We start from the raw sequence: 14,475 nt of genomic DNA, 5'->3' as shown, positions 1-14,475 counted from the left end.
TTTACAATTATAGATATATATATTATAGCGATAGCCGATACGGCCATACGACGTTCTTTCTGTCAATTGTATTATATTTTCGTGATTCTATTATTTACAATTACAAAGAATGTTATACATATTATTCTTATCATAACATTATTTTACTCATTAGTATTTAGTATACTGACTATACCGTTACACTGTCCGACAGTGCAACTAACGACGTCTTTATTAATTTGTATTACAATTTATTATTCAAATTATTACATCATAATGAGTGATGGTAGATTAAAAGTGGTGCAAAATACAAAAAGCTCCGAGAAGAGCACGAAGAAAAGGAAAAAGGGGTGATTCAAAAAACAAGAAAACTTGATAGTTTTTTCACAAATTTAAAAACAGGTAAAAACAATTTACTTTTTAAAAAAAAAAATTTTTAAATTTTTAATAACACGTTCACTGCGATAGTGCGATTTGGTTAACCTGCCAATAAAATTGTGTCATCCGCACAATATTTTACAATACATTAATAAAGTGTGTTTCAGCCGAAGCTTGAATAAAAATATAATATTAATTAAATTATATTAATTATTTAATATCGCCCTCGCACGTCACTGATTAATTCGTAGTTGCGATTCGACGTTTTTTAATAATATTAGATGTTGTATTACTTCTTTATCTATGTTTGTATAATTATTTGATACATCGCAGTAACTTATATTTTATAAAAATAAAATTTTTTTTTCTATTATTGCTGTGCTCCAATCGGCATTTTTTATTTGTATTATTGTACCTAACTCCGTGATGTTTTGTGTGCAAAATTGTATTATAATTTATTAACATAGGTAATATAGGTAGCATGTAGGTACTAGGTACCTAATATAGGAATGTGTATTTTAATATGATCCACAGTGAACGTGTTAAAAACAAATATGCATAAAAAAAAAATATTTTTTTCAACATAAATTATTATAACACAATTTTTATTTAATTTACAATTATGTAGAATTTTCCATTTATAATTTAAATAATGTAATGTTGATTACTGAATATTGTTATATTTATATAGACTCATCAACATCAACTACTACTCTCACATTAACTACAAGTACTTCAACGGGTTCAACTTGTCATCCCAATTCTGAATTAGATATTACACCTAGCCCTATCATTTTTTCCGTTTCAACACCTTAAGAATTAGAGAAAGAAAGCCACGCAGGTGATGCTGGAGATCTGATTTCCGTAGATATAGCTAAATTTACAGCCCCGAAATGTTCGGTATCTCTTGATAATATAATTGTAAATACCGATCCTGCCAAATGGGTAATAAACGAGACGACAATAGACCAACTACTTTCGAGAGATATCGATCAGAACATACCTGAAGATTTTTCTGTCACAAGGAAGTATTACTCCTCAGTAAGTGGATATCGGTCATTGACAAAACTTGCATTTGAAAGAAAAATGAAAAATAGAAAACTGCACAGAAAATATTTATGCTATTCTTCGAATAAAAAGGCATTTTTTTGCATTCCATGCCATTTATTTGGTAAAGGTAGTTTAAAATTTGGTACAGATGGATATGATGATTGGAATAATGTACACAGCGGTCTAACCTCCCATAAAAATTCCACAGAGCATGTTCAAAGCTATAGCACTTTCTTAAACAGAAGTAAGTTGAAAAATCGAATAGATAAAGGGCTCCAACTACAAATTCAAAATGAAATGAATTATTGGCGAAATATGCTTCAACGAGTTGTAGCGGTAGTAAAAAAAACTTGGTAGTCGAGGACTACCATTTAGAGGGAAGAATGAGAAATTTGGGTCAAATAAGAATGGGAATTTTATGATGTGCTTGGAGCTTATTGCAGAATTCGATCCTTTCATGTCTAATCATATAGATGCTTATGGAAACCCGGGTCGAGGTAAGACATCCTATCTGTCTTCTACAATTTGCGAAAAGTGTATTTCCTTGATTACAAAAAAAGTATTAAGTGTGATTATTGATGAAGTAAATCGTAACAAGTATTTTTCCATTGTTGTTGATTCAACGCCCGATATCAGTCACGTGGATCAACTGTCGTTTGTAATCAGATATGTAAAACGAGAAATTCAAGAAGATACGCCAGCCGAAGTTGAACGATTTTTAAAATTTATACCCAATATTGGACATAAGGTAAAAGACATGCTAAATGCAGTTATAGGTACACTGGAAGAATTTGGTTTGAATTTACAGGATTGCCGTGGTCAATCTTATGATACCGCCGCAAACATGTCTGGATGTTACTCAGGGTTAAAAACAAGGATACAAAACCTAAATCCATTAACAATTTATGTACCATGTGGAGGACATAGTCTAAACCTCGTTGGATTGTCCGCGGTCGATTCTATCAAAGAAGCGGCATTTTTTTTTTTTGATTACTTAGAAGCCATCTATGATTTTTTTGCAAAATCTACTTATCGGTGGCAATTGATGAAACAGAAACTGAAACCAAATCAGAAGGTAGTAAAAAGAGCTACTGGAACTAGGTGGTCAAGTCGTTATAATGCATGTTCTTCTTTTAAAAATAGTTGGGAAGAATTTATGGCAACATTGAATGATATAGAAAATAATAATTCTGAAAAACCCATAAATCGTAGAAAAGCTGCAGGTTTAAAAAACAACTTTAGTACCTTTGAGTCGGTCTTTATGGCTGTATTTTGGACTTCTCTGCTAGAACGATTCAATAAAACAAGCACAATTTTACAATCAACATCAGTTAACTTGGAACATGTTGTTGATCTATACAAATCTTTAGTTGGTTATGTGAGTGAAATAAGAACTGATGAAATGTTCCAAAAATTCATTGATGAAGCAAAAAAAAATTAGAAAAGAAGAATATGAATTAGACAAAAAACGTCGTCTTACGCGATCCCTTTTATGTGATGAACTAGACAAATGTAGTTCTAGAGCAAATGAAGTGGTTTTTGGCGGTAAAGATAAATTAAAAACTGTTTATTTTGCCGTATTGGATCAATTCAGAAAACAACTGGATATGAGACATTCTGGGTATGAAAATATTTACGATAAATTCAAATTTTTGATCAACATAGACAAGTCGATTGATACTGATGATATTGTCCAAGAAGCAAAAAAATTACAACAATTTTATGAAACCGACATTGATGAAAACACATTTACACAAGAATGCATACATTTTAAAACTTATATGCAAAATGCAATAGAAAAAAAAACAACAAAATCAAAGTTTGTTTACATTTTTTAGAAATCAGAATTTAGAAGAACTATTTCCGAATGTTAGCATCGCTTTAAGAATATACTCCTGTATGGCGGTTACCAACTGTTCGGCAGAAAGATCGTTTTCGTGTCTTAAAAAAACTAAAACGTATTTAAGATCTACTATTGGTGAAAATCGGTTAAATAATTTGGCTCTCCTGTGTATTGAATCGGAATTAGTGTCGGCAATTAACTTTCAAGACCTAATTAATACATTCGCTAACCTCAAAAGCCGAACTAAAATAATTTAATGTTTGACTATTATATACAATTTAAAATAATAAAAAATAATTTATCTCAATGTATTTCTATATGTATTTTGTTTTTTTTTTAAAAAAAGGTTGAAAATGAAACAGCGGCAAATGTCCTGCTTGTAGGCGGCAAATTGCTTAATCCGCCACTGCTTCCCCCCCCCTTAAATGTGCCACTGAGTATAGTTAACACAATGTTAAAAGATCATTTAAATACTGTGGTTTACACTATCTAATATTATATTAGAATTAAATTATAAACATTGATAAAAAATAACCCAATAACTAAAGACCGGATTTAATTGATATTACAACTTTTTATTGAGATACCAGGTTAGGTTAAAGCCAGTTTAAAAATATAAGAAATCAAAAAAAGTATTCAATAAAATATTATTCAGTTGCAAAAAAAAAGTATTCAAAAAAGTACTCAATACGTAAGAAAGTATTTGAATACTTTTATAATAAATAAAAACTATATAAATACCTAAATACCGTTCAATTTAATTATTTTAAATTTTGTCTCCCCTAATTCAGAAACCCAATTTCGCCACTGTTAATTTAAATAGCTTTAATCAGATATATATTCTTCGGAGTAAATTGATACTCAACACATTTTCCAGTATATATGGTTTAACAAAAAAAAAAGTTTAAAATCTTGTTGTCTTATACGAGTAGCACACAATATGTTTGCTCCCAATTAAGCATTTTCATCAGGTCAAGTAAATATTTCTGATCATCAAAAATAATGCATCAAATAAAGCAAAAAAAAATAATTATTGAATCATATCAGTCTACTCATATTGTTGGGCATTACAGTTTTAAATAGTTGTAGGTTATTACCAACACACACAACATATGATATCGTTTCACATAAGGAATAATTTTTTTAGGGTACTTCCATAAAACGCAAAATATATTATTTTCTACTAGTCTAACTAACTAGTCTTGGTGCACAGCAGACAGCAGGCGGCAATCGGTATCCATAATATTAATGAAATCATTTATTACCCACCTAAAGTTGAAAAGAAATCAATGGAGGGGAGGTTATAATACCCAAAAACTTTCTCTGGCTACGCCATTGAATAGCAATCTCTTCGACACGAGCACAGATGATAAACAATTATAAATAAAAAATGGAAAATAAAATACATATAGTAAGTATCACTTTATAATATATTGCTATTATCGCAGAGGGATCTGGAGAATACAAATAACATTGATCCATAAATTACGGGATTACGAGTTAGAATAAATAATCCTTTAAATATGCCGCCGTCATCCAGGATCCACTACCTTTAGATATTTTACCGAAAATCTATGTGTGAACCAAAAGCTATATAAGACTATATGATGACCCAGCGCAGTTGGGAATAATTATAGTGCAGTCTGTCTCCGACACCGATACGCAGTCGGTTCATATATTCGCTCTTTTTTTTTTTCAAATCTTGTTCACGTGAGTGCACTACACACAGGCTTGGTCAAATTTATAATTTCGTGCGTGCGCACCAAGAATTAAAAACTCAAGACTAAATCAGAACATCTATACCAGCGGTTCCCAACTTCGGGTCGCGACCCAAATTAGGGTCGCAGAGGTTTTCATGGTGGGTCGCGAAAGCTTTTCTTACGTTTACATATTACATTTTATTATATTATAATTTCAATTTCGGGGAAAAAAATTCCCGAAATATTCTGATGATAAAATTATTGAAGAAGAAAATAATTTTAAATACCTATGTAAATGGATTGGCGCGGGCTGTACGCGGTCGTACCTTCATAGCGTGTAGGTAGGTACACTAATATAAAGATATATTTACACCTAACCGTTCCGTGTCCGTTCCGTATCCGTACCGTCCGTTTAGTTTCAGTACTTTGGATTTACACAATACCGTTCCGTGTCCGATCCGCATCCGTTGTCCGTGCCCGTTCAGTGCTGTTCGAACCTATCTTTTGACCTAACGCGCGTTTTTTATACCGTGTTTCATTGTTGCTTTGGGTGCTTGAAAAAAATTATAATATGACTGGAAGTGCAGAATCGCTAGAAGATCTAGCTGTACTTGCCTTGCTGCTAATTCTATATGAGAACGAACCATTTTTATAATTTTTTCGTCGATATTGGTATACATGATTTAAATGTAGATACTCAAGTTTTTGAAAAAACAACTTTTTAAATACTTTAAACTTTAAAATTTTTTTTTAAATTTTACAAATACGTCTCGCGAGTAGGTATGAAAACCGATCAAGCTGTCAGTTGTCACTGACGGATGTTTACATAGTTCCGTATTTTCCATATCCGTATCAGTGAAATCCCCAAAAACATTGTCTCCGACAAATTTTAAAGCACGGACACGGATAGTGCGGATACGGAACGGACCTGTGTAAACATGTCCATTATATAACAAGTAAACAAACTTTAAGCGCTGGAGACGGAACGGACGGTACGGATACGGAACGGTTAGGTGTAAATAATATATAATAATATGATAATATGTAATATGTAATAGATAATATGTAATAGGCATATAATTTCTATTATTGTTCATAATATATTTCCCGGAACGTCACAGCGCGGTTTGGTAGGTCCTTATCGTAGTTTTGTATAAATATAATATGTACGACATACTACTATTTACGTATAGTGCGTGTTTTTTTTATTTAATTTAAAATTCAAGTGATTTAGCTTTTTGGAATGGCTAAGCGCGCGTTACCATATAAAGATGATTTTTTGAAGTTTGGTTTTATAGAAATAAAAGATCGATCGGGATTAGTGCGTCCTCAATGTGTGTTCTGCCTGCAAGTTTTGTCAAATGAATCAATGAAAGAAAATAAACTTAAGCGGCATCTCAACACTGTTCATCCTACATTGATAAATAAATCATTACAATTTTGGAAGGAACATAAAAATAAAATAAAACGTATGCGTCTTGATGCATCCAATACACTTACAGTTTCATTACAGAAAACAACAAAAGCATCATTTGATGTTGCTTGGAAAATCGCACGCTCAAAAAAGGCACATAATATTGGTGAGGAACTTAGCAAACCGGCAGCTATTTCTATGGTTAGAACGGTCTGCGGAAATGACATTGCTAACAAATTGGAATTAATCCCACTTTCGGATAACACAGTTAAATGAAGAATAGACCTTATGTCTAAAAATATTTTAAAACGGCTAGTACATCAAGTGATTGCAGCTAATAAATTTTTCATACAAATTGATGAATCTGTTGATATTCAAAATAACGCACAATTGATGGTATTCATACGTTATCGAAATACCGACGATTTTCATGAAGAATTTTTATTTTGTGAGCCTCTTCTTACAACAGCAACAGGTTTAGATATTTTTAATAAAGTTGATGGATTTTTTCGGAAAAATAATCTAGCTTGGTGTAATTGCGTTGGAATCTGTTCGGATGGTGCACCGGCAATGCTTGGAAATCGAATAGGATTTTGTAAACGAGTTCAGGAAGTTAACTCAAATGTTGTAATTATTCATTGTTTTTTATATCGAGAAAATTTAGCAACTAGAATAATTCAGCCAGAACTTTTTTTAGTACTTCAAGACGTAATTCAAATTGTCAATTTCATAAAATCAAGAGCACTAAATTCAAGAATATTCCATGCCATGTGTAACAAGATGGGATCACAGTATGTAAATTTACTTTATCACTCTGATGTACGTTGGCTTTCCCGTGGAAAAATTCTTACCCGTGTAATGTCTTTGCGTTTTGAAATACAAATTTTTCTAACGGAAAAAAAACACTCATTGGCTGATAAATTTAATGACGATTCGTGGGTCGCAAAATTGGCTTTTCTAAGTGATATTTTTGGACGGTTAAATGAATTGAATATTGAGATGCAGGGGAAGAATAGGACAATGGTCGATATTGGCAAAAAAATCTCATCGTTCAAACAAAAGCTCGCACTTTGGCGGGAAAAAATGTTTCAAGGAAAAATTGCTACATTTCCCCTTTTAAGTGAATTTCTTGAAGATTCAACAAAGGTAACATTAAATGATTTAAAATTACTGCTTCAAGAGTACTTGGCCAAATTACAGTTAGAACTCGATCGATATATACCAGAAAGCGTAGAGCTCAGTAAATACAGTTGGATAAGAAATCCTTTTGAAATTTCTGTTCACGAAGTTGGTGAAGATATTTGTGGGTTCCAAGAAGAACTTCTTGACCTTCAAGCCAGTCAAGTCTTAAAAGAAAATTTTTCAAGAATGTGTTTGACGCAATTTTGGGCACAACTAAAAGATAAACCGATTTTATCAAGAGAATCTGAAAATGCATTGCTACCATTCCCAACCACATACTTATGTGAAACCGGTTTTTTTACGTTAGTTGTCATCAAAACGAAGTATAGAAACCGGCTTGACGCTCAACACGATATGCGATGTGCACTTTCAATGAATATACATCCAAATATTGAAGAACTCATGGAGTATGTTCAGCATCAAGGAAGTCATTAAGTAAGAGTTAATACAATTAATATTATGTCAAATTTGAAACTATGAATAAATTCCTTTTTATAATATTTTAAGACGTAAGTCACGTATGTTGATCAGTTTTTTATTTGTATTTTATAAATTTATTTTATTTAGTATTTGAGGATAGATAAATGTAACAATATATTTACCGATTTGATGTGAATAAATGAAAGTGATGTTTGCAATTTTATAATGTTCTTTTTTTTGGGGTCGCCAAAAGTTAAATTTAAAATTTTAGAGTCACACTCATAAAAGGTTGGGAACCACTGATCTATACAAATGCTGAATCGAGTTCGTCGGTAACCAAGAATATTACGTATTTTATTCATTCAAATTCATAATCCGTTGGTCAATGAGGTAAGTCCCTAAATATTGGTAATTTTATATGTATCTTGTGCAGTTGACTTAATTATACTCGGTTATGCACAACTTATTTCCACATTTAAGTAAAATGTATTTAAATCCAATAAAATAATAATAAAAATAAAAACTAATCTAGTTACTATATCCTATAAATAGGGAACGGATTTATATGTAACTACATATTTTTATTAAAACGAGATATTTAAGATTCGATAAGAAATGTTCATTTAAATTTTTCAATTTATGATTTAAATCATTCCTATGAATATGATGCTATTTTTATTTTACATATTTTGGTATAATTACATATTTTTACAAATTTCACTAATTTGTAAATATTTTTAAACATATTTTATCATTTCATCATTCATACGTCTTCTTCCTAAAAAAGTACAAAAAATTATTTCAAATTTAGATCCAGTAACTTTTATCACTATTAGAAAAGCTCAAAATATTATGCAAAATGAAACATTAAAAACTAATTTAATTTTCATCTCAGTGAATTTTAGTTTTATTGCACATACATTTACAAAATTAGAAACAAAAATATTTCATTAAATGAAAGTATGTAAATTGTCGAATCAACGATTGTAAAATGAAAACTCGTAAGCGGACCAATAGGAGATGTTGTAAAAAAAAAAAATGCATGCTGTTACAGAAAAAATTTCAGGCTATATTGATTTTAAATCAATCAATGACATAATGAGTGACAGACACCCTTCTAAGACTTTAGAATTATCGTCTTCTGATATTATGCGCTTCAAATATGATTTAATCAACCGATTTAGGTTAATGTGGAACGATCATTTAGCTGTTTTAAAAATATTTTCAGATCTAATAGACGACATTTAATATTTGATAATAGATAAAAGATAAATACAATAAAAGATTGTAATAACTCAATGCAACAAATCATTTTGATAATTTAATAATTATAATTTTTTTTTTTTTAATTTAATTTTTTTCCTACATTTTTGGATGTTTTTAGCACATATTTTATAAATTATACTTACATACATATGTACCACGGATTAATCCACGATATTTATATATTTTTGTATTTTTATTACATAAAAATCCGTTCCCTATCTATAAGTTATACCAAATATAAATATGTTTTTATCATATAAAATGACCAAGCACAGTTAAAATATTATTGAATATTATTTATTTATCTATATATAATTTTATTATTAAAATATCGGGGATGAAAAGCTAGGTAAAATATAAAATTTTGAACGGCCCAATGAAAATGATTTATTTTGTAACTATATTTATATATATGTATACTTTTTTTATAGTGCTGAGACCATATTCACTTTGGTAATACGCCTTGCGGTAACACACAGTGACGGTGTTAGAGTTTGTGAGGCCCTGGGCAAAATAAATGATGGGTCTTATAATTTATATTAATAAAATATTTTAAGTTCAGTTAAATTAGAACCGCGGGTCCTTAATTATAATTTAAGGCGCGGGGCCCTGGGCAACTGCCCCTATTGCCTATCCCCTCACGCCGTCATTGGTAACACATGATTATTTGTGTTAAGGTCATACTGAGAATCAATAGTCATATTATTAATATTTTCGTAAAAAAATCATTATATCAATTTATAGCTTTAATCTTCTTTCTTATCTATAACAATGTAAATAAGCAGATTAGTGACAAAGTTTTGTAATAAAAATTGTTAACATAAGGCAATTATAAGTTCTCGCCTTAATCCATGTCTTTGTTGAAATTATAAACGATAAATTATAAATTTCAATAATTAATATATTTCCTTTAAATTTTATACTAAACTAGCCGACCCGTCACAGCTTCGCCCGTGATTGTTTGTTTATTTTGCCTTCGGACCATGATATGTAGAATTTTTTATTCAAATATTATTGTTTAATGTGATCGGCAAGTAAATATAAAAAAACGGTTAATGAAAACGGATTGAAATTTTTCTAGCGTTATAAATGATAAAAATAAATACAGATAAAAAATAAATAATTTATGGTTGATAAAGAATTTGATTGAAGTTGATGAAGAAAAAAAAAAGAATTAACATAAGAATTTTATAAGACTTCTGAGTATATGATGTTTTTTGTTATATTTCCTGTTGAAATTAAAATCATAATATGATTCGAGTCCCCAGTTCGAGAAAATGTCACGTATAATTGCCCATGTGAAAAGCACTCTGTACGAAGATCTACGACAACGTATTTAAATGTTTGACCTTGCGCTTTGTATATGGTAATGGCAAAAGAAACTTTAACCGGGAATTGAAGCCGTTTGAAAGAAAACGGCAAGTCAGAGGGAATCATGGGAATTCTTGGAATAAATACAATTTCTCCTTTCCCTGACCCTGTAAGAATTACGGCTTCTATAATAATATTTCGCAAAGATTTTATTTGTAATCTTGTACCGTTACATAAGTTCGGTGGTTGAAGATTACGTAAAAATGTAATTGGAGCACCAATTTTTAATTTTAGCTTATGAGGAGGAAATCCCGAAGAAGAAAGAGAATTGAGAAATTCTTGTGGATAATGAATAGCATCATCTGTTGATGTAACTGTATCAATAGATAGATATTCACGTGAGTGTCCATCGAATTTTAGAAGGATGATACCATTAATTTCTCCTGCTGTTACATTTCTCGGAGAGATAATAGCTCTTTCATATAACCACTGATAAGATTTATTGGACAGATTAAAAATATCAGGATAAACTGTAGAAATCAACTCTTCCACGTTATTGACCACCCGTCCAATCGTGTGATTGATAGAAATGTAACCATTTTCATTTTCTAAAGTTCCATATCCAATTTTCAACAACTGTGCTGGAAAAATATCGTCCCCTCCGCATAAATAAACTCTCATGTTTGTTCGCAAATAAAGTTTTTCAACATAGTTCCATATAGGGGAAGATTTTAAGCAAGCATTAACGACATCAGCTCGAGTACCTTTAGGGATTACTGGTAAGGTTTGACGGAAATCACCAGCGAAAATAAATGTTATGCCACCCATAAACTTATTATTACACCTAAGATCTTTTAATGTTCGATCAATTGCTTCGATATGTGATCTGTGACTCATTGTACACTCATTCCACACAACGAATGAGGTTTCTTGAAGAATTTTTCCAAGAAGGCCATTTTTACGAATCGGACAAACGTATTCTGTATCAAATAATACATTTAACGGTAACTTGAAAGTCGAGTGAGCAGTTCTGCCGCCATTAAGGAGAGTTTCTGCTATACCAGATGAAGCTACTGCTAATGGAACTTTACCTGAGGATTAACAACAAATTAATTAGGAATGTTTTTCCTGTACCACCCGGAGGATCTAAAGAAAAAACTTCCTTGATGATTCATTACGCTTTCTGTAATAACATTAAAAGCATATTTTTGATCATTTACTAATTTTGGTAAATCGATTTCTACAAATTCTTGTAATCGGTTATTATCGTAAGAACGCAAAATTGAGAATTCAAAAGGATCAGATGCATTTTCATTTCGAACAGATGAGTTCATTCCAAATTCAGTTAAATATTTTTCAGACAGACAAACAACTTCATCTTCTATTTCAATCAAACCTCTATTAAATATTTCATCAAAAAAAGTAAATTACAAATCATTTAATCGAGTGCGCTCTGTATGAAGAATATCTTGTGATTATGTAATGAGCGTGTTTTGGTACAATGATCTGTGGGGGCTATAGGACTAAAAAAAATGTATTCCTAAAACTCCTTATGTTTAATTTGAATTAAAGGGGAAGAGAATATTTTCTAGAAAAAACAAATTATATTTCACTCCTTTTTAACCTGCATGTTATTTTACAATACATAAAAGATAATACAATAAAAATGAAATTATTTAATTAAACTTGTGTTTTAAACTTTGTGTTTTTCTGAAAAAAATTTGAGTACAATAAATACAAATAGTAAAAGTATATAGTATATCAAAGTATAAATATAGAGATTCTATTGAATCTAATAATCTCTTTATGAAGTATTGAAAAGTTTGTGAACTTATCATTTGTTATAGTATATCTAGTTAAATTCTTTACTCTCTTCATTACAGAAAATGCGTTCATTTAGTTCCGAATCATAAACTCTGAAGGCCTTGGTGCGAAAAAAAATTTACCGTAAAATATTTTGCCTTTATATTTTTATTACAAATCGATTTTCATTATAAATGTATAACCATATTTTAACATACGAGTATATGGGTAATATAATATTTAATGAATTATTTATTTAACATATAGAAGGCTGTGCAAGCAATTAGCTTACATAATAAATATAACACATGTGTAGTGTAATGATGTGCATCATTCGACTATAAAATACTGCACAAATCTTTTATAATAATATATACCATTCGATTTTAAACCATTTAAAAAAATTATAATTAACGGCTCTTTCGATACTCGCATAAACGACATAAATAAAACAAAAAAGGCTTAACTATATAATACTTTATCGACATCATAAGTAGGTCACATATTGAAACGATCAGTCCAAGATCCATCTGACCATACCCCTCTATATAGCAGGAATACACAAATTTCTCCTAGAAATCTTGCCCATAATAGATCGTCAGTGCGTGAGCCAAAGCTGTACCAAGCCATTTTTTATCTTGAGTCAGAACGAAGCAATGCGCTCCCTAGATTGAAGGGTTGTCACAATCACACTCGGAAAATAAAAAATTGTAATTATGTTTCTATCTAAACAATAAATAACATTTTTAGTTACAAGTAAATAATTATTAATTAGCATCTTCTTATATTATGATAAACGAATAAATTCGATGATGTTATAACTATCGGAACATCTCTAGAGCAGTGTTTCCCAACTGGTGTTCCGCGGAACCTAAAGGTTCCGTGAGTTTGCGCGAAAGGTTTCGTGAAAAATTTGGGAAAATATAAATTAATTGGCAATATTTTGATTTGAAAAATGATTTGAACATAGAACTCAACATAGAACTGGAATTGAAACATTTCCCGATGTGAGGTTCGTAGTTTGTAGCTTTTCGGCTTATAAAAAGACTAAGTTTCGAAATCAAGTGAATGCGGCTCCGGACTTACAAATCCAACTTTCAGGAATAACTCCAGATTTAAAAACAGTTATGAAAAAAACATCCGTCACCCCTCAATATACCAAGTCATATTGGTCATTCATATGGTTATAAGTGTAGTAGCAGTTACAACAACTTCACTATTTGTTTTGAAATATTTTCTACGTTATAACGTATTTTTTACGAATATTTTTACACATCTATTATGTTCATAATAAAAAACACCGTACATCATATTATAATATATAGGTATTAGGTACACAATATAACCAACGCGAAGACGCAATGTATTTTATATGTGTTTCTTTACCCTGTATACCTACACGCCAATCAGTAGAAGGGATGAAACTATGTTGGGAGAAAATAAGGCAAGCGGCACTCGCGACAATAGATATATAAACTATTTCGAGGTATGCGATTCTCTCGTGGGCGGGAGTATATTTCATAGACAAGTACAATGGCGTAATTATGGGGGGGGGGATATGGGAATATATCCCCTCCAGACGCTTTTTTTTTAGAACAACTATAATTAAATTCCCGTAAGCACTAAGCTCTAAAAGATTTTAAGATAAGAAATAGAATTCATAGATATTAACGTAGTTGAGATTTTTTTTTTATTTTACTAATATAAAACTATGATAGCTCAACAATTACAATATATGACAAGAAAATTGTATAGCTTACAGTTAAAATATCACACTGATAAATCTAAAATTTATAACTCTTGCTTAGTGTTTAAAGACGTGAAACATTGAAATTTTTTCTAATACAAATTTTATTATTGTTTACAAATTAATTTTTGAGGCATTTGGGGAGGTGTACAAATGTTTATACCAGGATTACAAATGTGTACAAATGAAATAACAATCGTTGGTACCATTTTGGAAGCCATAAGTCAACTGTACAAAAAGTGGGGTGCTGATGTAACGTTACATTAGCACCACCGCGGAAATTTGGTTTTTTTGGGGCATTTGGGGAGGTGTACAAATGTTTATACCAGGATTACAAATGTGTACTAATGAAATAACAATCGTTGGTATATTTTTTTTTTCA

The 14,475-nt window shown here is 30.7% G+C and overlaps 2 protein-coding genes across 2 annotated transcripts; both read left to right on the top strand.

Moving 5' to 3' along the window:
* Window positions 1-320: 320 nt before the first annotated feature.
* Window positions 321-2,862, top strand: LOC112685205 (zinc finger MYM-type protein 1-like). The gene is made up of 2 exons (XM_025557025.1): window positions 321-381; window positions 1,049-2,862. Exon 2 carries the CDS (start codon window positions 1,826-1,828, stop codon window positions 2,846-2,848), a length of 1,023 nt encoding a protein of 340 aa, XP_025412810.1. The 5' UTR covers window positions 321-381; window positions 1,049-1,825; the 3' UTR covers window positions 2,849-2,862.
* A 3,790-nt stretch (window positions 2,863-6,652) lies between these two features.
* On the top strand, window positions 6,653-7,794 carry LOC112685218 (zinc finger BED domain-containing protein 5-like). Its single transcript, XM_025557041.1, has 2 exons — window positions 6,653-7,708; window positions 7,786-7,794. The coding sequence occupies exons 1-2, from the start codon at window positions 6,653-6,655 to the stop codon at window positions 7,792-7,794; spliced, it is 1,065 nt and encodes a 354-aa protein (XP_025412826.1).
* The last annotated feature ends 6,681 nt before the right edge of the window (window positions 7,795-14,475 follow it).

This window comes from Sipha flava, unplaced genomic scaffold (genome assembly GCF_003268045.1).
Source record: "Sipha flava isolate LNK unplaced genomic scaffold, YSA_version1 269_pilon_pilon, whole genome shotgun sequence".
NCBI lineage: Eukaryota > Metazoa > Arthropoda > Insecta > Hemiptera > Aphididae > Sipha > Sipha flava.
This window is presented reverse-complemented; position numbering and strand designations above follow the sequence as displayed.